Here is a 24,498-nt window from a genome sequence, read left to right as displayed (position 1 = left end):
TCAATGCAAAGCATTCATTTCCCCTTGTACAATGGAACTGCTTTACTTCATTTTGTTCATCAATGTATTGTGCAATTAATTCAGCCCTATTTATTATATTCTGGGCTTGTATGTCACGGACTCAGGGGACTTAGAAATGCCTTAATGATCTCATGGATATGAAAACAATGAGAGCTGTGATAGCCATGATGCATTTGCACATCTCTCACACCTATTGGATCTAGACATCGGTTGTTTTTTATGTCTGCTTTGCTTTGCTCGTACCTTGTAAATTGCCTCTCTGTGTAAGCTGCTGCCTCTGTTCCCTTCCTTAGGCCTGATAGCTCAAAGCATCACAAACGTGGTGAGAAAGATAACAGCAAGTTAAAGACAGTGGGGAGAAGCAGATAACCCCAGAGGCTGGAAATAGGGTACAGAGATTTTCTTAACTAGACTGGTCCAGGTGAGTTCGGCTCACTGCAATTAATATCCAGCAATTAGCTGCTTTACATGAAAGATTTTGGTAGTATGCCTAGTGCAAATCAAGTTAAAACCTAATGCACAGCTGTTTCCCTTCCTGGCAGCATGAAAGTGGGGCAAATAAGGCAGAAATGCTTTCCTTTGCATCTTCAGGATGCTGTGCCTTTGGTGGGCAGGGTGATAGCAGCAGGGAAGTGCAGGCATTAGTACGGTTGCTCCTGCTCTCCTTATTTGGCCCACAGATAAAGGCAAGCTCAGTGCTCACGGTTCTACTCTTCTTGTCACTCACTTGGGGTCTAGCCCAAAGATAACTGGTGGCTGCAGCTGCCGTGGTATCTTTGAGCTGTGTCCTGCCTGCAGAGCCAAGAGCAATGAAAGCATCAGCCCTGCACAAACGCATGTGTCACCAATGGAGACCTTCTGAGTAAGCAGTGAGGGAGGGCATATAGAAGTTGTCCCGGCTCTGCAAACTCCCATTTAGATCCCAGGGGGAAATCAGCATGCAGGAGCATCGTTTGGGTTGGAGGGGACACTGAAGACATTTTGCAGTGCTGGAGAGAAAGCTCACTGCAAAACACATGGCAAGATGATTTGGGGAGTGGGGAGGGTTAATGTGCTATACTGTCAGATAAAGCTAAAAATTCCTTTCTAATCCCAGCAAAAAAAAAGCTACTCCTGTGTTTTGCTAAAATGTAACGAGAGATTCTCTTGTATAATTGAAGGATTACTTCAAGATTGGCTGATGCTCTAGAAAACACATGGACATGTCATAAATGAGTTTATGGGGAACATGTGATACTCAGAACATTCACAGAAAAACAACAGCTCTCATTCCTCCAGATTGAAAGAATATATGTGAAAGCACTGTTTTCTTTATGTAGCAGAGCCTGTCTGGCACAGACACGAACAATTTAGTACAGCATGATTTGAAATTGAAGCACTTTCACACCCCATGGATTGACAACAGGGTCATTAGCAGGGGAGGGGGGGAAGAGAGGGTTTCAGCAAAACATCCCCCAGCTAAAATGAATGCGGACTATTACAGACCTGAGAGATAATGATTCCCAAGTGTTTTAATTTGTGCTTCCCCTCCTTGTCTCCCTTGCAGTCATCATTTTGGCAACTGCCAGCAACATCCCTCACACACTCAGCAGCATTCACAGAGCAGGCAGCTGCTGAGATGATTATGTCAAATCAGCACTCTGTCCTCTCTTTTCCACATCTAATGATTCTCACCCTTGGAGAAGTGCTTTAAATGAGGTAGACACCTCTGGCTCATTGTGAGGCTGCTAAAAGCAGTAGCTGCAGAGCAGGACTTTGGGTGGGACCCTGTCATTCACCTGACTTGCGCGCACGCACTGCAATTATCTTTCCAAACGATTCCACAGAGCCCTGCTGGTCCTTTTTGGGGCCTGGCCCAAAGTCCTTTCTAGACAGCAGAAAAATCTTCCAAGAGCTATGGATTGAGCTCTCTGAGGGCAGGAGAGAAGCTGAGTTTGTGTGAATTCTTAATTTGAGTTTCTCAAACAATCCACTGAGAAGAACACATAAAACAAGGCTTGCTTGACGTCGATCTCCCTCTGCCTTATTCAGAGCTAACGTCCCCAAAGGCAGAACTGTCACTGATGCAACTGGGAGATGCAGGGAAGGAAGAAGGGGAAATGTGCTGTATGTAACCTGGTGGTGCTGTTGCTGCCACTGCTGTCGTGCTGCTGAGCCAGCAGAGCAGCACTTAAAAGCTTTCCTGCGCTCAGAAGTGGGTTGGACTTGCACAAACATTGCCCCTGGGTTTTATGTCACGGGCTGATCCTGCGTTCTGTATCTTGGCACATTATTTACTCAACAGCTTTCATTTGCACTGCAGCCGTGAAGTCAGTAATACGTCTGGCAGAGACATAAATCAGGTTGCCTGATTCTGCTCACACTGCTGTGGCAGTGCTGCATGCTCTGCCCTGGCTGCTGCTCCTTTCTGCTTCCCTTCTGCAGCATCACAGTTTGATTCAGAAAGAACAAGTCTCAGGCATGAGCTCTCCTATTGAAACCCCAATCTGAGCAATCAGTCCAATAATCTCGTAGCTCAATTCGCTATAATTAACTCAATTTTCACTGTCCTTAGACATCTAACTAATCCCAGCAATTAAGAATCAGCTGTTCTCTATATTCAGAGTTAACAGTGGACCTAAAGCAGAAAAAGCAAAGGGTCCCCTGTTGAAGTCTAAAACCTCTGGCTTAAAATTCGGACTTGCTTTTATTGCAGCAAAGTCTTGTTCAAAACACTGCCCAGAACCCTAGAAGGATACGGGGCACTGAATGCCTGCATCACCAAGGATAAAGATCCCTGCCAGATTCCCAGCTTTCTCTTACTTGCACTGTTCCAAACAGACTCAGCTCCGATATCAGGAAGCACCGCAATATCAAAACTTGGCTTTGATAAAAGACGGCGCGTGTGGTTCTTATTGCTGTCACACAGACCAGGATTTGAGAGCTCTGCAATTGACTGTGATCAATTAAAGCCTTTTTCCATTTGTGCTTTCACTGACAATAGCACTGGCAGAACCACCTACTGTTCTGCATCTGTGCTGAGGGAGGGGCTGCATTTCTCTCTCTGGGTTAACAAACTGCATCCCTGCTGCCACAGCATAGAGCTGTAGCCAAGACACCATTCCTTACTCCAAATTTTTGGGCTGAGATTGTCGTGCTGTAATTAGAAATCAAAATAGCTCTGGCCAGATGAGCGTCAGGCTTTGCCTAAACCCTCCTTTCCAAATCCTCTGTGCATCTCCCAGCAGTACAGGTGCATGTGGGTCAGAACTACTATTGAATGCACAGCGTAGTTCTGTAGTCATGACTGGGCAGCCTCACATCAGAGGCACAAACCATAACGCCAAGAAGCACCTGGGTGGGTACACAGTGTGACACTATGAAACAGTGCAGAATGGGGACCTGCCTCTCCTAATGGAACGCAGTGGGGTTTAGGGAAGCAGTGTAAAGAGGATTCTGCCCAAAGCACCAGGTTTACTATTTCTACTCCTCTGAGCCCTCCTGGCTCCTGCGCCATCCTCAGGTGCAGCTGAAGAAGCAGAAGGGTTCCACAAAGGGTATCTATCATAGCTTTATTTACACATCGTGGAAACACACATGCAACATGTCACAGGATTCACTACAGTGGAACAGCCTGTCCCTATCTCCTGTTACCAAAAACCTCGTTTTTGGCTCACTAGGAAAACTATCACTTCCCCAGAAAGCTCCTAAAAATAATCATTAAAAATAACAGACTTGGCAGGATAACTAATGAGTGAGAGCTGCAGGCAGGGATGTCTTGCCACATCCTTGCAGAAACCAGGTCATTCTATGGGAGCAGGAGAGAAGGAAGGAGTGGGAGTCAGTGCTCTCAAAGAAGACAGGTAGGAAGTGGCAGCATGTAACTGCTGGGAGTACCAGTCTGTAGCAGTAAACAAAGGGGAGAAGGAGAGCTCTGTCAGGGGTCCCTTCTCACCCAGGCAGCTTCTGCTATCATCTTTGTCTCCCTATAAGCTTCCAATTCTCTATGAACCTCTGACCCTAAGGAGTGTCTGCCTTTCTTCTCAAGCAACTGTTGAGAGGGAAAGCTTAAGCTCCTGTGCCTCCTGACCTGAAGGATCTTTCCTACCTTGCCATCAGACTGGCAATCACGATCATCTCCAACTAACTGGGAGAGGGGGACCCAGAGGACGGGAATGTGCTGAGGGAAGGGAGGAGGAATGCAGTCCTGGTGTGGAGAAGGCTGAGACCACTCTAGAGTTAACGCCAGCCTCAGTTCTACTGGAGCCTGGCCTGCAGCTTCAATCATTCGCTTGACTTTTTCTCTAATCCTCACTGCTAGGTGTAGGCAGTTTGACTGAGCTACTGAGCATCCAGGCAGGAGATAAAGTCCCACCCTCCTAAACGTTAATGAATGATCCCTGCTCTCCGTTGGCAGACTCAGGCTCCACACAGCGCCCTTTCCTTCGGGTCACTCTTCGGTTCCGGTGGAATTTGGCGTAGCAGCGTAGCCCTGTAAAAAAACAACAGCAAACGGCAGGCATGGTGAGAGGGTAAGGCTTCATTAAAGCAGTAACACTGAACACAGCTCCCAGCCTCGGCTCATGACAGAACCTGCCGCAGTGGGGCCGGTCCCAGCACTGGGAAGCGTAGGCTGTGTCAAAGGAGGTGGCAGACAGACGCCCCGCGTGGGCAGGGCGCGTTGCTTGCTGGGCCCTGCTATTCTGCTTGGCTCACTGTTCTGGTCTGGGATTCATTGGCTCTGGCAGAAAGCTTCACCGGCTTTTTGAAATACCAATGAATTATCCCAATCGTTTCCAGTGATTTTATGGAAGCCCTGCTTGGTTTCCCCCTGTTACTTCCCATTACTGTCTAAGTGATCTCTCCATCGGGAAATTACTACAGACATAATGTGCAGCACCGACGGCTGGGAGCTCCCCTTGCTATTTGTTTCTCTGAAGCTTCAAGAGAGGAGGGAAGAGACTGAAGTGCTATTACCGGGAGGCCTGATCCAAAGCTCACTGCTCATCTCCTTCACTTCATTTTGGATGCTAGAAATGCAGGCTCTGAAGGAAGCTATCAGAGATAGCATTGATGAATACTTGGAGGGAGAAAAAAAATAGTATTTCATTTGTTAAAAAAACCCTTCAGTACACGGTCTCCCGTGGCAGAGGAAGGCAATGGGGGCCTCTGGTCAGGTTAACTCATCAGTTTGTGGTACTGATTTATCTTGTCATGCCTACCCCAGAGGCACTTGTCCCATCCTGGAGGTGCCCAAGGCCAGGTCAGATGGGAGGCCTGAGCTGGTGGGGGGCAATCAGCCCAGAGCAGGGGGTTGGAGCTCTGTGGTCTTTAAGGTTCCTTCAACTTAAGCCATTCTATGATTCTGCTGTCTGACTTTGTTCCACCTGAGGCAGGTGGGTCAGATGGAGGAAAGCCTACGTGCAAGCAATGCACACGAAAGTCTTGATTTTCAGTAGTCCAGGATCTGGTTATAGCAGTTCTTGGCAAGACCTGATTTGATCATTCTCAAAACTGAAAATCTTTTTACTTCCAGAGCAGACAACAGATGCAACAGTGCCAGCACCCCCAGAGTGGGGGAGGTTGAGGATTTATGGCTGCAATAATGAGACAGCCCATAAGCTGTCCTTGAGTACTTGTACACAGGAGACCCATCCGATGTCACAGGTCACTGAGCAGCATTTTGGAGTGCGTGTCCCTGGGCTGTGTTGAGACCAGGCTACCTTGAAGCTGAGTTTCTGCCCCTCATTACCAGCCCCCCCCAGGGCAGTTAGGCCTCCCAGGAAGAGAGCACGCAAGATCAGAGCTCTGTTCTTATCTAAACATCTTATCTGGACCCTATACCTCTGGGGATCTCTTTAGAGGACGCATATTTGGCATCAACACACAACTAGCTTAAACATAAAGCAGGGCTGCAGGCAGCGTTCATTAGGCTTGCAGAAAGACTTTTTCCTGGGTTAATCTATCACAACATCCTCACTGATGAAGGCCTTCCAGTATTCCATGACACAGCCAAGGTGAGAGCTATCACTTAACATTACAAATCCAGGAAAGCACTCACCCAGTCAACTGGGTGCACAAGGTGTCTGACCTGGTCAGAGTCACCAGTCCTTACACACAGGTCACTCAGCCTGGCAGGCAGCTTTGTTCTGGCACACAAGACCCAGTGCCTGGAGCTGGTCCTGAACGTGTTCAGACTGGAAGAGTGCTTTTCAACACCTTCCTAATGTCACAGCCTACTGAGGGCTGTTGTAGATTCTCCAGAAATAATTTTAAGAAACCGAAGTCTGAGTCCTGCCCACACCTACTGAATTGCTACATATTCATTTGAAATTAACTCAGAAAAGCCACACGAGGCATAAAGTAAGGGGAAGCAAGGGTAGCAGCACAGTGTCACATACAGTGTGTGGGACTTCAAAGCACCACTGAGTTGTTTATTTTCAGTGGCTTCTTCTGTTAGATAGATATCAAGAGAGAACACAAGATATCCCAGGTGACTCACTGGTCACATTGCGAGGCGGTGTCAAGGAACGGCCAGGAACAGCAGGGCTGCCTACAAACACTGCACCCAGCCAACTCCTGAGACAGCAGGAAGCGGGGGAGCGAGGAGCTGCTCACCTTCTGTGCACATACAGTCATCGTAACATTTGTTGTTGAGGCCTCGGTTGTGTGGTTTGCAGAGGTGCTCACGCAAGTCACAGCAAGAGCCTGCAACGTAAGAGCATGGGTGAGCACGGCTGATTTCTTCCCTGCTAGGACTGCAGCAGTGCTACAGATGTTACCTTCCAACTGCCCTCTGCACACCATTACTGAACAGCATCAAAATTAGGATACTTAGAGCGGAACTTGGGCTGGTCTGCAGCCATTTCTACAAACGTGACATTGGTCATCAGGCTGATCCTGACCTGGGAGGCAGTCAAGGTGGTGGTCACACGGCTCCCCTTCTGCTGATGAGGTTTCATTTCCACCACTGGAGCTCTTACTGCGGCGTTTCTCTATGGAAAAGAATTGGCGCTGGTAGAAAATATCACACTGCCGTTTATATTCTGGAGACTAAGGTGACAAAAAGCCTCAAACTTCAGGAGTCTGAGTTCTGAACCCTTATAGTTCAGTCTCCTCTCTACTTCTCAACCCTCCACCCAATCATTTTTCCTTTCCTCTCAAACTATCCGCCCAAAATGAGAAGTGTGTTGAAGCAGAGCATAAATACAGTCAGCTTGTTCTCTCTTTCCCCACTACAATGGCCTCTTATCCTTCAGCACATCTGCCAACGCTAATCATAGGCCAAGACTTACAGGATGACTTTTAGGAAAGAGGATGGTGAGCTCAACAGGGTGAGTTTAGCACCTTTCTTTTTAGCTGACGGCCACATTTCTGGTTTGAGGTCCTCATAATCTGTCCAGTCAAAGAGTGTCATATCTAGGGTGGGCATCACATCCCCGTCTTGCCTGAGGCGGGCCTGCAAACCACAAGATACCAAAGAGACAATGGATTATACTTCTGTAGTGACACTGAAGCATTTGTCAGTTTTCCTCATGCTTTCAGACCTTAAGGCTTTATAATTCCCCCCCACACACATCCCCACCTTGTCCACTGGGGGTTCTTAGTATCATGTTTAGAAAGGAAAAGCTTTCTCTTGTCCCAGCTAAAATCAAGAGGGAAGCTTTCACTGCTTCTTTGTGGGGCAGGAAGGCCAGCAAGGAGCATCAGAACATGCTGCCCCTCCAGCCAAGGGCTACTACTGCATCTCTGCTCCTTGAAGCCGAATGGAGAAGGAGGGCAGGGAAGAGAAGGGACTAAAGGAGCAGCTTTTGGGGTGTCTCCAAGATAGAGAGCTGCTTCTGAGTTTGGAGGTAGGCAAGCACTTTCCTCTAACTGAAAAAGAAGAAACTGGACCTTAGCTGCAGGAGATTCTGTCTGTATCGGAGCTGCAGTGCAGGTACCAGTGGTCTCTTTACCTGTGACCGCGGCGACGTGGCTGGAAGCACAGGGGGCTCTTCTGTGGAAACGACCAGATCCAGTGCAGTGAAGGGAAGCACGGCGGGGGTCGGGCTGCTCGCTTCCTCTGCCTGCAGGTTTTGAAACTGTTGCTCGAAGCTTTCAGGTTTCTTGTACAGGGAGCTTGGCCCAACAGCAGCCTTCCCTGCAGAGGACAACAGGTAAAAGCATGAGCTTTGCCGTCCCTTTCCTCTGCACGCCATGGAAAAATGCAAGTTAAAGGAATCTTTGATTCCATCCAGCCACTGCCTTCTTTTCTACCACCCGGAGACCGGTGTCAATCAGTCCCAACCTATCTGCACCTTGATTCTTACACACTAAGGTCACAGTATCTTTAAGAAGGTGCACTTCTGTATTTCTCATGCTTAAGAATCAATGGATTTCTTCCTAAAGAAAATGCAAATCTCCAAGACTTCTTGAAGCTGTAGGTGTAGCAAACCAATTCTTTTGGGAATCATCCTTGTTGGCTGGTCTTGGGAATACAAAAAAAAACCCCATTTTTAAAGCTGCTGCAAATTCCTGAAACACATCCTTACCTCATTTTAAGGGTGGGTAATTCCTATCTAGCTCAAGTCAGAACCTCCCTAACTTGAAATGAAAGAACTTCACAGCTTGACCCATGCTTTTGCAAAGACTTAATTTCATTGTAGACCTTAGGTTAAGCCAAAGGTACTGGGCCTGTTTTGCAGTCTGCAATTAAGGCTTCAAGCCAGCTTTGTTGCACGCTCTTTCTATATTGCTTAATGTGAGCTGTTCAGTCAGTCCCCTGAGAAAACAACAGAGCTCTTCTTACTGATGCAGGGAGGAGTGATAGCTGGAAGGCAGGGAGACTGACACCCAACTTGTCAAATGGTGCAGATGAGCACAGAGTGCCTGGCTTTAAGAGCACTACAGATTTACTGCTGTGAGGACACCGTACCGCAGAGACACCACAAGCTGACCTGCGGAGGGAAGCAGTCCCAGTCAAAAACTTTTAGCAACATTTCTAACAGTGCTGTCACGTAATTAGAGCAATCTCACATGTGAAAAAGTTAGATTTTTCATAGTTTGCCATAAACTCAGAAGAATGCAAGTTGTGATGGGAAGAAACTGATCTTCAAGCTAAGTAGGCTTTTTTAATTATTATTTCCAGTTCTTGTCATGTTTTGAAGTCAGTGGAGAGATTGAGCATGGCTTGGTCTTTTTTCATCCTAAATTGAACTGTTTGCTTAAAAAAAAAAAAAGCAACAACAAAAGCAGGCCACCCCAAACCAACCCCCCTTGTCCTAGGGCTTCCAGCGCTCTCCCCTATAAGGCAAACAAGGTCATTTTCAGAAAATTGCAGCCAGCAGTACAAACCTCCAGTTCTGGAGTTGCCTTTTTTCTTGTGCCTCTTTTGTTTGGCAGATTTCTCCCCAGAGCAGGCACACACCCCACGCTCTCCGCACACTCATGTGGCTCAACCACAGCTACATCTTCTTGCCCTCATTACAAGTGAGCCAACAGCCTCCCCTTGAAGCTCAAATCATAGAATGGTTGGAGTTGGAAGGGACCCTAAAGGCCATCAGGTCCAACCCTGCACTGAGCAGGGACAGCCACAGCTCCATCAGAGCCCCATTCCTTGACCTTGGGTGTCTGCACCACCTCTGTGGGCAGCCTGTGCAGTGCCTCACTGCCCTCACTGCAGAACGCTTCTTCCTTCTATCCAGTCTAATTCCCCCTCCTTGTAGTCTGACACCAGTTCCCCTTGCTCCCCTCATACCTCTGTGGTGTTTCAGCCTGTCCCTGCGGCTGTGCCGTCGCTGCTCTCGGTTCTGCTTCTTTCCTCTCTCAGACCCAGGGGACTGATTCTCTGGGAGCTCAAAGCCCAGGAACACATCCTTATCCTTATCCTTATCCTTATCCTTATCCTTATCCTTATCCTGTTTCAGTGCTGCTGGCTGGCCAGGTGGCACCAGCTCCTCCACGGCTGGAGCTCCGCTGCCCACTCGGAAGGCCTCTTCCCCGGCTGGTTGCCCTCTGGCAGGCAGGGCAAGGACCCTTCCTTTCTTGGCCAAGCCATGCTTGTGCTGGTGCCCACTTCTGGGATGCTGAAGCCACATCTCTTGGTTCTGAAGGTGGTTGTTGTTCTCATTTTTGAGCTTCATGTCAGTGTCCAGGGAAACGGCAAAGGTGATGTCAGAAAGAAGCAGCACACACAGGAAAAGAGACGGAGGGAAAAAGGTGGAAGAAGCTGCCATAATCCTGGGGCCTCTGTGTCACCTGCAATTAAAATCAACAGCGACAACACGAATGAAGCAACCAACTTCTAGGAACCGTAAGGGCAACCAAAACTCAACTCAGACACTTGAGATGTCCAGATGTCATCCAAAAAGAGTTGGATGAGAGTTTCTCCCTCCTTGGTTATCTCCTGTGCCAGCCAGGCTTACAGCAGCTGAGACCCACGTGCAGGGCCTGCAGGGATAAGAGGTCCCAGTTTCATGTGCAAATGAGGGCCATCAATCAGCGGGACACTTCCCTTTGATGGCTGAGCAGCCCCCTGCCCTCCCACTCGCTGCCTGCCATCTGAGGGCTGCACAGCACCAGCTGTCGGCTGGGGCACTCGGCTGCCACGTTGGCATCCTCAGCCTGCCTGGCAGCGGCCCCCAGCACAGCTGGTTTCCTTGCAATGAAGATGTCAAGACGAACAGAACCGGAGGCAGATGGTGGCTTCGCAGGACCAGCAACAGCGAGAGCCCTGAGCAGCTCAAGGTGTGGACGCACACACTGCCTGAACGCGGGCAAGGAAAGAGACAACGCAGAATGGTTTGGGCTGCGTCTCTGCAGTGTGGCGGAAAAAGAAATCTGCTGCTGTCAGCAGAGCAGGGGATGCTGGTCAAGGGGCAGGAAGGCAAGCTGAACGCCCTATGGCTCGTCCCACTGCTCTCCCTGAGCCTGCAAAGTCACTTCACCTCGTCCCACCAAGTGACACCTGCACAGGGAGGGCAATCCAAGTTCAGAGGACACTGAGACCAAAACTCAGAGCATTTTCATCCATTTTGCTTCTGTGGGGGATTTTCACGGGTCTTTTATCATCCCTGTGTTTGTGTTATGAATGTGGCTTTGGGACATTGCCCCGGTTACAGACTTCTCTAGTTTAATTCTTCTTTCCCTGCCCTTTTGGTAGCTTTCCTGGACTGTTCCTCTCAATCTGGGCAGCTCAACCCCCTCCACCAACCTCTCCTGTACCCCAGGCCTCGGTTGCCACTCATAGCCATCGTTCTGCTCACCATGTGATCCTCTCTGTTGCCTAATTGCAATGGCTTGCGCTCCTTCCTCCAGCTGCTCTGCTGCTCCATGTCACCTGTGAAGGGGGGCACGCAATTCTGCTTGACTACGCATCAGCAGATTCTGCCTCTGCAAGATGCATCTCTGCTATTGCTTAGAGACCGGGAGCAAACTTTCAGTCTGTATCTCTGGAGAGAAGCAGGCAGCACAGAGGGCTTTCCTTCCATGTGGGGTGTGAAAATCAAGTCCTTCCACTGGCCACAAAGCCAACGAAGTGTGAGGTGAGGGCTGATCCGGGAGCTGCTCATTTCCTGCAGGCATAGTGCTATGGAATAGCATTTTATTGACAGCTACCTGGGACAAAGGAAAACCAGACTGACAGCTAAATATATTATCAAAGCACCTCCAGTTCCTGCTTCTCACCAATGTAACAAATAGCAGCCAAGCAAAACCCAAACCCTGCATCCGCAGCCTTTGTCTTTTTGAGGGATTTTCTCTGTAAGAACCGGCACAGACCAGCTGGATCAAGGCATCACAGAACAGCCCAGAGAGCTGCAGACAGCATCTTACCTTTTCATCTATAGGCAAAACGGCAGGAGGAGAGAAAAAGTGCAAAGAGAATGGAAGGCAGCGCCTTCAGTCTCACTCACAGACAGCGGCGCTTTGATAACGAACCTGACAGACACATTAGCCACAATTCTGCTTTCCAGCAGGAGCCAAAGAACAGCTCGATGCTGTGGTGCTGCTCCTCAGCATCCAAATGCCTCTCAGGACCCCAGCCCACAGCAGCAGCCAGCCCAGGGCGTGGGGATGCAGAGCACAGCAGCATTCTCACTGCTGATGCACCTGTTCTGCAACAGATGTTTTTACCCAGGGCAGAATTTCCTACGCAGAAATAAACGCGTATCAAGTCCAAAATTCATCCTCTTCTGAGGGGTGGTACTTCAATAAAGGAAACAGCCCAAGCACTCACCAAGCTGCCTGCTCCTGCAGCTCTCCCCAGCGCCACATCTGTGTCCTCCTTACTTCAGCCAACACTTTGTGTGCTTCCTTTGTGCACCCCCGGGATTATCAGCCACCTACTTCTCGAGGTAGCAAATCTGCCTATTGACGTGAAAATGTGTAAAGCAAAGATAAGGCCGTGGAGCTACCTGGGGTGCGAGCTCAGGGCTGACGAATGAGTTGCAGAGCTGTCTCTCAGTTAACACTTCTGATCTATTTTGGGTTAGCAGCGGATGGTCAGAACCCTGTAAGAGACATTATGTTGTTTGGCATCTCGGGGAACTTCCCCGTGGGCAGTCCCTTTCTCTGGACTCACAGATATTATTACTATTGCTCTGCTCTCAGCTTGTAATCCTGCAAGGCAGACGTGGACTGAATGGATACACAGAAACTCATGGTTTTTTTCTCCCTGTAAATGCAGCTCTGTCAGCCTGGTGTGGAAAAAAAGGCTGTGATGCTGCCACTGCTGCATTGGTTCATTCACTGCATGCGTTCATTCATGCATCTCATTGAAGCCACGATACATGAGAGCCTTGGCTTTAAGTTGTCACCCATGTTCTTCATGACACAGCAGAGAGGAACAGAACACTTCAATCCAGAAATGCATGTCAAGTTCCTTTATCACTCCTTTATCACTCCAGACCACAGATGATGCAGTTTTTATGCTCAAGAGCTGAACCAAGCCAGACCCAAGCATGTCATCTGGGACGCACTTCTCCTTGGCTCTGATAAGCTCAGACTTTGGCAGCAGTGCATAAAGATTTCCTGGACTCCAGACAACCCCAGGCTGCAGCAACAGACAAAGCGTGTGCTCATCTACACGAGTGCTGTGTGTATGTGCATGTGTGGCACAGATGATGGACAATAAACCCAGCTTCGTGTGCCAGGCTCCCTGCAAATAAGGAGCCACTGGGTGATGGATTGGCTTGGGAAGGCCTGCAGCAGAATGGCCAGGGTAGGTTCCATGGTAGCCGACGTGCAGAGAGCTGGCTGGAGCCAGGAGGATGGCATTGTACAGATAAATGAGATTTCCCTTCCCTGCTGGGTCTCATTCCATCTGGTTTTCTGTTTCTGGAGGCAAATGCTGGGAAGCTTCACACACAGTCTGCCAAGAGAAGACCCTCCCATTTCAAAGGGGTCCCCTCAGCTTTCCAGAGTCTCCAAAAGCAGATGGGAAATTCTGCATGCACCCTCGTCTTTTCCTCCCCTAGGCACACGTAATTTCACTTTGCTCATCTCCCACATTTCTTGCACACTCGCTTTAATGAAGGATAACTTTATAAAGGGACGACAGAGCAGCCAAGTCTGCAGCTCACTGCTCTTCTGGGTCAAAGCTGTCCTCCTTTCGCAGGTTGCCTGCATCCATTGTCACCTCTCCTCCCAACCTACCTCTCAGATTCATCTGACTTCGTATCTTCTTCATCCATCCTGACTGGGAGACGTGTTCCTTCTGCAGATATTCAGGCTGGGTGAATCCCACAACACCACCCTTTGAAACATCTGTTTTTTCCTTTTGCTTGTTGCTTTCTCTTTCTGCCATCACCAAACAGCTCTCTGCTGCCGGGAGGACCACAGTCACATTTGCTCTGTGCACCGATTGCAAATGGCAGCACGAAAATCATAGAATGGTTCGGGTTGGAAGGGAGCCTTAAAGGTCCAACCCTCTGCAATGAACAGAGACACCCACAGCCCCATCAGCGCCCAGAGCCCCGTCCAGCTTGAACACAAGACAGGACATAGACTGAAGCTTGCAGAGGGTTCAGCAGAGCTGTAGGTACCTCCACAAAACACCTCCCCGAGGCAACCTGCATCCAGCAAGTGCATTCACCCCAAATGCCCCTCATTCCCCAGTAGTGAAGGGCTGGGACTGGGTTTTGCTGCCCAGGTGATCCCAGCTGTGCCCCGTTTCCCTGGTGCCTACCCGCAGAGTGCATCCCTTGGAGCAGGGAGCGCAGCCCAGGGGACAGAGCCGCTGTTTTGAAGTGGAATGAATGAATATGCAGTACCCTCTGCTCCGCTCCCCTCCGGGACCTCTCGGAGCGGCTGACACAGCCATCACAGGCGACCCGCTATCAAACAGAGCCTCCCCTGCCCGATAATGAGATTAAAATAGCAATGAGTCTGAGATTAGCATCTGAGATACAGTCGCTTGCTGTCAGCGCAGCGGAGAGGACTCTCCGGCTTCCCTCACAATGCCCGGTGACAAATGAAACGCGATCAATAGCAGAGCTCATCGCTCAGCCAGAGGAAAGCACCGCCGGTGGGACGGGGAAAGAGGGGCGCAGTGACACGGGGAGGTGTGGGGTCACCGCCCTGGGAGGTGTTCAAGGAAAGGGCACAGCGTGGATGGGTTGGGGTTGGAGTTGATCTTAGAGCCCGAACGAGTCCGTGATTCTGAGATTTGGCCCCGTCCCCACCGCGATGTGTCCCCGAGCAGCGCAGCGCCGGGCTGCGCTCTCTGCCTTCCTCCTCTCTGTGTCATCCTCACTCTGAACCCGAACGCGTGGGACGAACGTTTCCTGCAAAAGACAGGAGATGGAAACACAGAACCGTTTCCACTGAGGCTGACGGCCGGCTCCAGGTGTGAATCGGATAAACGTCACTTATAAACCCTACATGATGAATTGCCGGCCGCAAAGAGCCGTTAAGCCATGCCAAATTGATTTAATTCACAACCAAGATCTCACTTTTGGCAAAGCAAGAAACGCAGAGAACGACCCGCGGGCACTCGGGGGAACGCGAACACACAATGCCACGGAGGGAGCAGCTCCCTTCGCCCTTCGGCCACTTCACGGAGCGGTGCGGGCGCTCAGCGGCTCCCGGCGAGGGGAACCGCGCCTCTGTCCGGAGCCGAGAGGGGAAGAGCCGCCCGGCAGGGCAGCGCTCAGCACCGCCCGACGCAGCCCGGACTCGGGGGAGCCGCAGAGCGGGGCTGCTCCGCCAGCACGGTGACAGCGGGGGCGGCTCGGGAGCAGGCTGCCCCCATCCCCACGGCTTCCCAAAGCCGGCGGTGCCGGGATCCCCGCAGCCTTTGTCTTCTCCCGGTGAAAGTGCCCCCGTACCTAAGAAGCAAAGGGAAAGCGGCTCAGCGGAGCGGCCCCCCGGTGCTTACCTGTGCTCGGCTGCCGGTGGGCAGAGCAGGGCAGGGCTGTGCCGGGGTACGGGTGTGCGGACCGAAGAGGAGAAGGAAAAGGAGAAGGAGGAGGAGGAGACGCGCGGAGGCAGTGGGGGAATGCGCGGCCGGAGCGGGGACGCCGGGACCCCGCGGGCTGCGGGGCGGTGGGAGGGGCGCGGGGTGCCCGGGGCGGGGACGCGCGGAGCGCTGCGGGGGTGCGCGGCTGTGCCCGGGGCATCGTGCGGAGAGGGGGGAGATTGAGAGGGAGAGCCGACAAAGGCGGGGACAAAGGCGGGGGGACCCCGCAACCCGCGCGGCGGAGGCACCGCGGCTGCAGCCGGGACCCCGCGGGGAAAGCGGGCGGCGAACCGCGCGGCAACGGCAGGGCGTCGGTCCTCCCGCCGCAAGGGGGCGCTACGGCCGAGGTGACGTCACACGCCTGCGCCGCCAACAGCGCCGGGCCGGGAGAGCTGCGGTACGGGAGCGAAACGGCGGTGCGCGGCTGAGAGCGGCGTGATGGGGGCGCGGAGGGGCGCGGCGAGCGGGCTGTGCTGAACGTGAGGCGGCCTGGGGGGAAGGAGGTTGGAGGCAGCCCGCGCTGTGTCGGCGTAGCGGGGCCGTTCCTCCGTCCTCGGCTCTGGCGGGAGGCTGCGGAGAGCTGGGCTCGGCTCTGCTCCGGATCGCAGCGACGACGGGCCAGAGAGTGCGGCCTTAAATTGCAGCACGGGAGGTGCGGGGTGGATGTTAGGGAAGGTCTGTGCTCAGAAGGAGCAGGGATGTGCTGGCACAGCCGCACAGGGAGCGGTGGGGTCACCGTGCATGGTGGTGTTGAGTGAGATGAGGCACTGAGGGATGTGGGCACGGTGGGTTGGGTTGGACTAGATGATCACAGAGCACTTTTCCAGCCTTAATGCTTCTAAGATTTTGCTTAGAGAAAGATAGAAGCTGTTACCTCCCTATTTTGTGAAATAATTCATTAGAGATCTGAAAACCACATCTCGTTGCAGCTGGAGCAGCTTGGCAGTCGGTAACTAAGCAGCTGATAGGAGCAAGCAGGGCTTGAGAGCTCCGTGTAAGGCGTCTGTGTTCCTGGTGGAGCTGGAGGCATTTAAGAACACGTTAGTGGTGGTCTGCATGCACACAAAGAGGATGACAAAAATAATGAAACATTGAAACTTGCAATCAGCAGTTCTGTATGTTGCAGCCTAAAATGCACACGAGATACCGACCTGTTGGGATGCTGAGCTCCAGCCGCTTGATTCTTTGATACACAGTGCTCCATTTGGCCACCGAATGTGCTGCCCTTGTCACAAATTCCTGCAGGACAGATTCCACGTTAGGTGAATGATCTGGTGGCGTGGGGTTTGTGAGGAGCAGGGGAATATGTGGGATGTGGAGGCAGTGGGAAATGTAAATCCTGCCCTGAATGAGAAGCTCGCAGTGTGAGCAGTGAGACAGAACACGAAAAGATGCTGTCTTCATTTTTTGTACTACTGGTGATTTTTGATCACGAGCTTGAATCTGTCACAGTGAGCGCCTTGGGTTTGTGTACATGTGCTTGTCACTGAGCTCAGAGAGCAGCTTGTTGGCATCAGGGAGGTGAAGCGATCCCTCAGCTGTGTTAAGACCATAAAAGCCAGAGGATAAACATTCTTCTTGTGCTGCTTTTCAGGTTCTGGGCAAGATGACCACGCTCACACGACAGGACCTTAATTTTGGGCAAGGTAATGTGTTTGTGCTGCACTGAGAACTGGACGCCTGCAGGATGCTCCAGCCCTAAACTTCCCTCAGCTAGGAAGGAGACGAGATGTGTGCTGGTGTCTTTAAAAACGTCCTATGAATATGGTATTGCTCTGCAACCTTCAGCATCTTTTACTTCTGTTTTTCAGTTGTTGCAGATGTTCTTTCAGAATTTCTAGAAGTGGCCGTTCATCTCATCTTGTACGTTAGAGAAGTTTACCCTATTGGGATCTTTCAGAAGAGGAAAAAATACAACGTGCCCGTCCAGGTAGGAGACCTTCATGAAGGTCTCACAGCACGAGCAGATTGTGACAGTAGCAGAGTGCTTCCCCTGCTGCGTGCAGGGATGTAACACAAAGGCAGGCTCCCTAGGAAATAGAGATCTTGTCTTTAGATCTTCCTTCTTAGCGTTGTCCTGGTTGGCATCAGAACACAGCTCTGTTTGCTCTCTTTGCTACAGATGTCCTGCCACCCAGAGCTCAACCAGTACATCCAGGACACGTTGCACTGTGTAAAGCCACTGCTTGAGAAGGTATGATCTTACCATGGACCTGTGCTGGGCAAATGTACTGCAAGTGATTTAGATAGAAAATAAAAGAATGTAAATACTGCTCTCATCTCAAAATGTTTATTTATGTACTTGCCATACACAATATACTTGCTTTTAAAGTTACTAATGGAGAATAAAAACATTCTTAATTCTTCCTTGCAGTCAAGGCATGCTGCTGAACGCTGGCATTCAGTTTGCTTCTAATGCATAAACATGAGGATCAGTCTCTGTATTTTCAATAAGCTCATCCTACACGTGAACTTAAACGTGTTCAAAAGCAGAACATTGAGTTGAAGCATCCATCTGGCAGGAGAACAGTTAAGAGTGCTGTGCTGTAAGCCAGAAAGCAAAGGTGGTTTGAACACAAGCTTTTATGAGAGAAAAGTGTGACCACACGTCACGTTGCAAACCTTGCTGCCACCCCACATCCTGCATTCTCTTCTCTCTGCAGACATCACACTGCATGTAGAACCTGGCAGTAGGACAGGGCTCAAGGTTTGGATATGCTGGCACTGCTCTGCAGCAGATAAACATACTCTACCAGAAGTGAAGCTAACTGGGGGCAGAAGACAGCTTGTTTTAAGGAAGGGCCTTCTCTAACTGCAGTTATTCTTCCAGAATGATGTGGAGAAAGTTGTAGTTGTAATCCTGGATAAAGAGCACCACCCAGTGGAGAGATTTGTCTTCGAAATCACCCAGCCGCCCCTGCTTTCCATTAGGTAAAGATTCCATTCCCATGCTTTCTCACAGCATCCAACCCCCGTGTCCTTAGAGATGTTCTGGAAGATGCTCCAGGCCCCGGTACTTTGCTTTGTGCCACTAACAACTGCTGTCTCAACAGTTCAGAGTCCTTGCTGTCCCACGTGGAGCAGTTACTGCGTGCCTTCATCCTGAAGATAAGCGTGTGTGATGCTGTGCTGGACAACAATCCCCCAGGTAAGCAGGTGCACACAGCCCGGTGACATGGATCTGTTCTGTGGGAGGTGATTACAGGCAGTGTCTGAGCCTCTGTTGGTTGTCCCTGATCCGCAGCCTGCCCTTTCTCTTACAGGCTGCACCTTCACAGTTCTGGTTCACACACGAGAGGCTGCTACACGCAACATGGAGAAGATCCAGGTGATAAAGGTAAGTGGTTTTGGCTGCCTTGTCACAGGCAAGCTGCAAAGACTGGAATTGAAGAATTCTGGATTCAACGAGGTTAAGGGCTGCTAGATGGCTAGCTTTTACACGATGCAGTTCATGGCTTTGCTTTGAATGTGTTACAGTTTGCGCTGGTGAGGTGACTGAGCACTTCTACCACACACCAGCTGCAGGCAGTAGCTGCTTTGATGCCCGAATTAGACTGTGCCAGTGCTTCCTGCACAGTGCCATCCCCATCACTTCACGTACTGACCTAGCACTGAGAAAGTGAGCTCACCTTCTGGGGCTGCCCACCTCTCTGTACATAAAGCTCCTTGTGTTCCTGCCCTAGGATTTCCCATGGATTCTTGCTGATGAACAGGATGTGCACATGCACGACCCCCGGCTTATCCCACTGAAAACTATGACTTCTGACATCTTAAAGGTGAGCAGAGCATTCTGGCCTGAGAGGTCGCTGAAACTACATGTAGTGTGAAGACTTCTCATATTAAAACAGGAAACCTTGTTAATGAGGGGAGGTGCAAAAACTCTTCAGACTGTTCTCCATCTGGCTATCAAGCAGAAACTGATACTTGTTTTGTCCTCCAGATGCAGCTTTATGTAGAAGAACGAGCCCACAAAGGCACCTGATTTCAACTCTTCCTTTTCTTCAAGCCTCATCAGATCTTCCAGCGGAGTAAGATCTCTCACCAACCATACCTTGATAGCCCAGCCTCCTCAGCTGGCCTTCTGGATGAATGTAGAGCAGCTGCTGCCTCTTTATTTCAAGTGCTCTTACCAGTGTATATAGAACTGACTTGGAATGTGGAGCCAGAGCCTGTTCCCATGTACACTCATGTGTGAGAGTGAGTAGAGGTTTCATTACAGTAATCCCTGGGGTAGGATACAGCTGACTGCGGTCGGCTCTTTGTACAAATCCAGTTCTTGCCTTAAACAGGACATCCCCATTGCACACTGGTAGTGCTAACCAGGGATCTGCTGTGTGCTCCACTAGAGCAATGGTCTGATACCATGCGCGAGTGAGGCCTTATGTAGCATCTGTCCACTGTGACTGTCCCCAGTAGTCTTCAATAAATATCAAGTTTTACTCCAGTTGAAACAGGCTCAATTCTGTCCAAATCAACCGTTCTTTCAGTGAAGAAGCATTTTTATTTTGTATGTAGAGTTTCCATCACCTTTTCACGTCTTCTCTGGGACAAGGCTGGGATGTGTCAGTTCCTATGAAGGGCTGTACCACCTTGGTCTCCCCTTGCCACAGGGAAACCTGCACTCAAAAGCTGTTAGAAGCACAGGGGAATGTGTCTGTGCTGCAAGGACACTTGTCAGCTGTCTCACTCTTAGCAGACAGCAGATGAGGGAAAACACTGTTATCCTGCCTCTGTCAAAGGAGATGGAAGAAAGCCTTAATATCAGCCCCGTGCATACAGGGGTAGAAGAAATGGTACACAGAATGTGAGCTGAGCTTCTTGGACAGAAAATTTGGTAAAACAGCCAGCACAGCACCTGCCTGCTTTCTCCATGCAAAAAGTGCAAGAACACCACATCTCCAAGTTGTCTGTGGCTTTAACATTTTATATAAGGTTACTGTTCAGTACAAACCAAGTTCTTTGGTAGTACAATGGTAATATGGAAAAAGGCAGTGCAGTCCAAAGGCACTTAGGTTGTCAGGTATCCACCTTAAGGGATTCCTTCCTCCTCTTTGTTCATTGCAACAGTAACGGGCTGTATTTGGACAGGGAAGGCATCTACCACGTTGATCATGTATACTTACTAAGGAATTAAATACCAGTGACACAGCATATAAGGATAAAGAAGACTGAAGGTGGCATAATGCTGTGAAAGATACATCTTTATGCACGTAATTAAACTGAAACAGAAAAATACCATAGTATTACAGTCTGTCTGTAGCACAGTCCTCGAGACAAGGGTTGATAATCCGAACTGAAAGATTTTAGCCTTGTTTTCATTAAGTTGTATAAACAAGAAAGAGTTTCCAGTTAAGACTGCTATGTACTTGTACTACAGCCAAATGCTGTTCACTTTAGGTGTCATATTTAATTGCCCTCATCTTCCTCCTATGGAAGGGCACCAGGAATTGTCACTGCCACAGTGAGGGAGGACAGATGAAGACAGAACTCTTTCCAGAGGGCTGGGCCTGCAGAAGTTCTGCTTGCAAACAAGGAGAGCTAGCTGCTCGTATTCCACATCAGCTGTGCAAGACAAAGCCAGGATATTCACCCAGAGAGTACAGGCAAATAAGTGCACCTGAAACCAGCTGGTCACAGTCCTGAGGTAAAAGAAAACACTATATTGTGTCTTCATTTGCCTTCAATGTCTGTGGCCCAATGGTGATGCTGCTGTTTGTCACCCTGATCCCGTACCATCCTGCCCAGAATTGGGTGTCTTGGCCTCCATGCTGAAACCAGATGTAACGAACCCCAGCTGGGTAATTGCTGAAAGTGTGGGAAATCTGTAGAGAAAGGAAATTCTGTTTATTTTGTCTAAATAATCCAGCACTGACATTGAAGGTGAAACAATTCCAGGTATAGAGCCCTGGGCTTAGGAGAAGCTCATTCTAAAATACCTTCCAATAAAAGTATGCATCACATCACTTTCTTTGAGGGAGGATAAAATAAAATAGCCTCCCATATTTGACTCATAGGTTTACAGGGCAGAAGGGTAAACATAATTTAAGCTTGGTACGTGACAGAGGTAACAACATAAAAGGGAGTGTACAGCCACTCAAACCAAGTCATTCAAACCAGTCAAAACAAACAAATTAGGAAAAGTAATGTCTGCAATACTTTCACTTACACCCATGCAGTTGTTTTAAAACAAAGCTTTTTGATCCAACATAAACAAGACCTGTGCTCCTGCAACTCGGTTACTTGGACAAAAACTCAAATAAAGAACAGAAACACTTGAAGAAGCCCAGACAAAATAGCACAGGGGCCCGGGGGGGGAATCTCACACACCTACAAACTGAACCTAGATCTTTCAGAGCTTCTTCAATGTTGTCCACGGCGAGGACTGGCTTACATTTTGTCTTACGTTAGAGCAACTTGGAGCTTTAGACAAGGTTCTTATCACAATGTGGATGTAAACCTGCCTCCTGGAGTGCTGCTCCTTACCTCTCTCCACATTGCATCACTCCACTGCTCTATGACCACTGGCTCAGGACAGAACTCCTCAAGCACAATGTAGTTTTCAGAAAGCAGCCTCACTCTGAGCTCATAGCGACAACCACAGTCAAATCTGGCAGCATACCTAGAGAGCAAGGGAGAAATCAAGGAGGAGGGCTGTACACACAGCATTGTTTTCCTTACTGTCCAGAAACAGTCTCCAACTGGAACTGAGGAAAGGGATGTCACCCCCATAGCTATGGAGAGCACAGCTATTCTTTTCTTCACAGGATTGCCACCTTATAGCCCACTGAATAAACCAAGATTTAGCCTACGCTTTACTGAAGAGCTACAGATCCCAAAGAATTAACTTTATAGCACAAAAAGCTTCAGAGGCCCAGCTTACACCGAGGTCCTAATGCTAGAAATTCTAGTATTCAGTTCTTACCAGTCCTTGACTACAATTTCAGGCCGTTTTTCATCCATCAGCTCATTCCAGTACCCTTCTTCCTGCAGGGTAATCAGTTGAGACTTGAAGCATGGCCTGCAACAGAAACAGAAGCATTCAAAAGCATCTCTCAACATCAGTGCTTTCCCTACCAGACTGACTCTCACTGAATGCTCACCCAGACCCTGAGTACCCACAAGGCTGACAGGGCTGAGGTGTGCCTTTATCCAAAGTTTGAGCAGAAAGAAACTGCTCAGCTTCACCCCAGATAAAAGGAATCCAACAAAGTGGATCAAGAAGGGTTCCTATGCACACATGACAGATATTGATTATGGAAAAGCAGTTGATCTTCCACTATTGATGGCTTTCAGTGCGAGGTGTTTGTCTTGCAAACAGCTTGTCATGGTGTTTGCATGACAAACACCTCATGCTTCCAGAGGTTAAAGCTTTGACTTTGTCAGGTGAAGATATCTGATCAGTCTGCCAGACCTCAACTTCTGTCCACCACATTTAGTAGAAGAATGGAGAAATTCAGCACACGATGTGATTCACTTCTGCAACACATTGCTCTCTTTAGATTGAGGAGTATTAAGAATTAAAATCTTTTTTTCCCCTCTCTCTGGGATAAGGCTCCTTGTCCTGCCTCGCACCTAACCACAGCGCTCCTGCAGCCAGGAGGAAGGAAGCCGTTTTCCTCCAGTTGCACTTTGCAGCTCTTACCCAAACGAAGTGACAAAGTATTTGTGGACTTCTGAGTCTGGCAGCTCTTTCCCCAGAGGTCCAGGCAGATCCTCAATCTTCCACATATCTCCTCCATTCTGATCAAGTTTCCAGTGCGTAAAGTTCTCTAAAAACAGATATCAAAGATCAGCGTTAGGACTTCAGTTTTCTGCAACATCTCTGCTTTCCTTAAAGAGAGCTACTTATGCAGGTGAATTTTCAGCTGTGTTTCTCTTGTACTTAAGGCTGACCTTTAGCACTGTACTGTCATTACCTTCAGCGTGGCTGTCAGCAGCTGTGACAGAGCTGGGCACAGCACTGCAGGTGGGGACAGAGAAGGACAGTTGCCCTCCCTGCCCACTGCCACCCCTCTGCTGATGCAGCCCAGGATGCAGTCGGCCTGAAACCAACTGCTGATGGTTTCACTGCTGCATTACATCTTGTGACTTACAGGGATTTAACCCAAACAGCATTACGCAGCGTTTCCTCGTGGATCTGACTCAGTGCCACAGCCCCAATAATAGTGAGGCACTGCAAGGCATGTCCCAACTGCTGGGAAACTCCATAGGCCCTCTACCAACAAACCAACCTTCGGCTCGGGGGTTTTTGATCAAGTTCCTCTTCAGCTTGCACAGCAGGTAGAACACCTTCCAGTCAGTGATGCTCCTGTCCAAGCTCTGCACGTAGAACCCCTCGCGTTGGCACTTGCGCTTCCAGAGGGTGGCGAGGTCCACCACGTCTCGCCATTGGGAGCACACCAGCCTGCACGCACGGAGCAGATCCCGGGCGGGCAGCAGGGACAGCAGCTCCACCAGCACATCCTCGGGGAGGTCACTGATGGTGGCCATGGCTGTGCAGAACCGACGGCAGACGGAGGGTTTCCAGGCAGCTGCGATACGGGGAGATCAGCAGGGGTTGCAGGGCTCAGAACGAAACCAAAAGCGGAGCTGTGCGCTGGGCAGGGGGGGAGGAGGGGCGAGCGGTCCTCGCTATCGCAGCCACAGCCCCACCTGCGCTCCGGACGCGGATGTGAGGCCGCGCTTCGCTCTTCCGCAGCGGGCGGGGCGCGGGGCGGGGAGCGGCGGGGGGGGACTGAGGGGAACCGGGAGCGACGCGGGGAGCGGCAGCAGCGGCGAGCACGAGGTAGGAGCGGCGGGACGGGGTGATGGGAGAGGGGATGGAGGAGAAGAGAGGACCGACAGCCCTGGGTGGGGTTACCCGAGGAGTTCTGCTGAGGGTCGATCGCATTTTGCCCTTTAAAATCGCAGCATGGAGGGGAAAAAGGGAGAGTGAGAAATCCTCGTTGTTTCTCCGTAAAAATAATAACAACAGGGATTTTTAAATGATGTTTTCCCTCTGATGGCTGCGGTACAGAGACAAGAGCTCGTGATGCCGTGTCCCTATTGCTTCCCTGCTT

At 50.0% G+C, this 24,498-nt stretch overlaps 3 protein-coding genes across 3 annotated transcripts; 1 reads left to right on the top strand and 2 right to left on the bottom strand.

Moving 5' to 3' along the window:
• Positions 1–4,379: 4,379 nt before the first annotated feature.
• DRAXIN (dorsal inhibitory axon guidance protein) lies at positions 4,380–10,217 on the bottom strand (the record flags this gene model as incomplete). Its single annotated transcript, XM_079545508.1, has 6 exons — positions 4,380–4,492; positions 6,619–6,708; positions 6,906–6,995; positions 7,348–7,459; positions 7,959–8,143; positions 9,740–10,217. 6 exons carry the CDS (start codon positions 10,215–10,217, stop codon positions 4,380–4,382), a joined length of 1,068 nt encoding a protein of 355 aa, XP_079401634.1.
• A 6,822-nt stretch (positions 10,218–17,039) lies between these two features.
• Positions 17,040–19,421, top strand: MAD2L2 (mitotic arrest deficient 2 like 2; the record flags this gene model as incomplete). The annotated part of the gene is made up of 8 exons (XM_079545453.1): positions 17,040–17,085; positions 17,251–17,369; positions 17,562–17,633; positions 18,270–18,370; positions 18,493–18,587; positions 18,703–18,776; positions 19,123–19,215; positions 19,380–19,421. Exons 1-8 carry the CDS (start codon positions 17,046–17,048, stop codon positions 19,419–19,421), a joined length of 636 nt encoding a protein of 211 aa, XP_079401579.1. The 5' UTR covers positions 17,040–17,045.
• Positions 19,422–21,096: 1,675 nt separating this feature from the next.
• LOC306954545 (F-box only protein 6-like) lies at positions 21,097–23,929 on the bottom strand (the record flags this gene model as incomplete). Its single annotated transcript, XM_079545646.1, has 5 exons — positions 21,097–21,261; positions 21,923–22,058; positions 22,362–22,457; positions 23,082–23,208; positions 23,671–23,929. The coding sequence occupies 5 exons, from the start codon at positions 23,927–23,929 to the stop codon at positions 21,097–21,099; spliced, it is 783 nt and encodes a 260-aa protein (XP_079401772.1).
• Between the last annotated feature and the right edge of the window lie 569 nt (positions 23,930–24,498).

Source organism: Tetrao urogallus (assembly GCF_951394365.1).
Source record: "Tetrao urogallus genome assembly, chromosome: 21".
NCBI lineage: Eukaryota > Metazoa > Chordata > Aves > Galliformes > Phasianidae > Tetrao > Tetrao urogallus.
The sequence above is the reverse complement of the archived record's forward strand: the minus strand, read 5'-3'. Positions and strand labels throughout refer to the sequence as shown.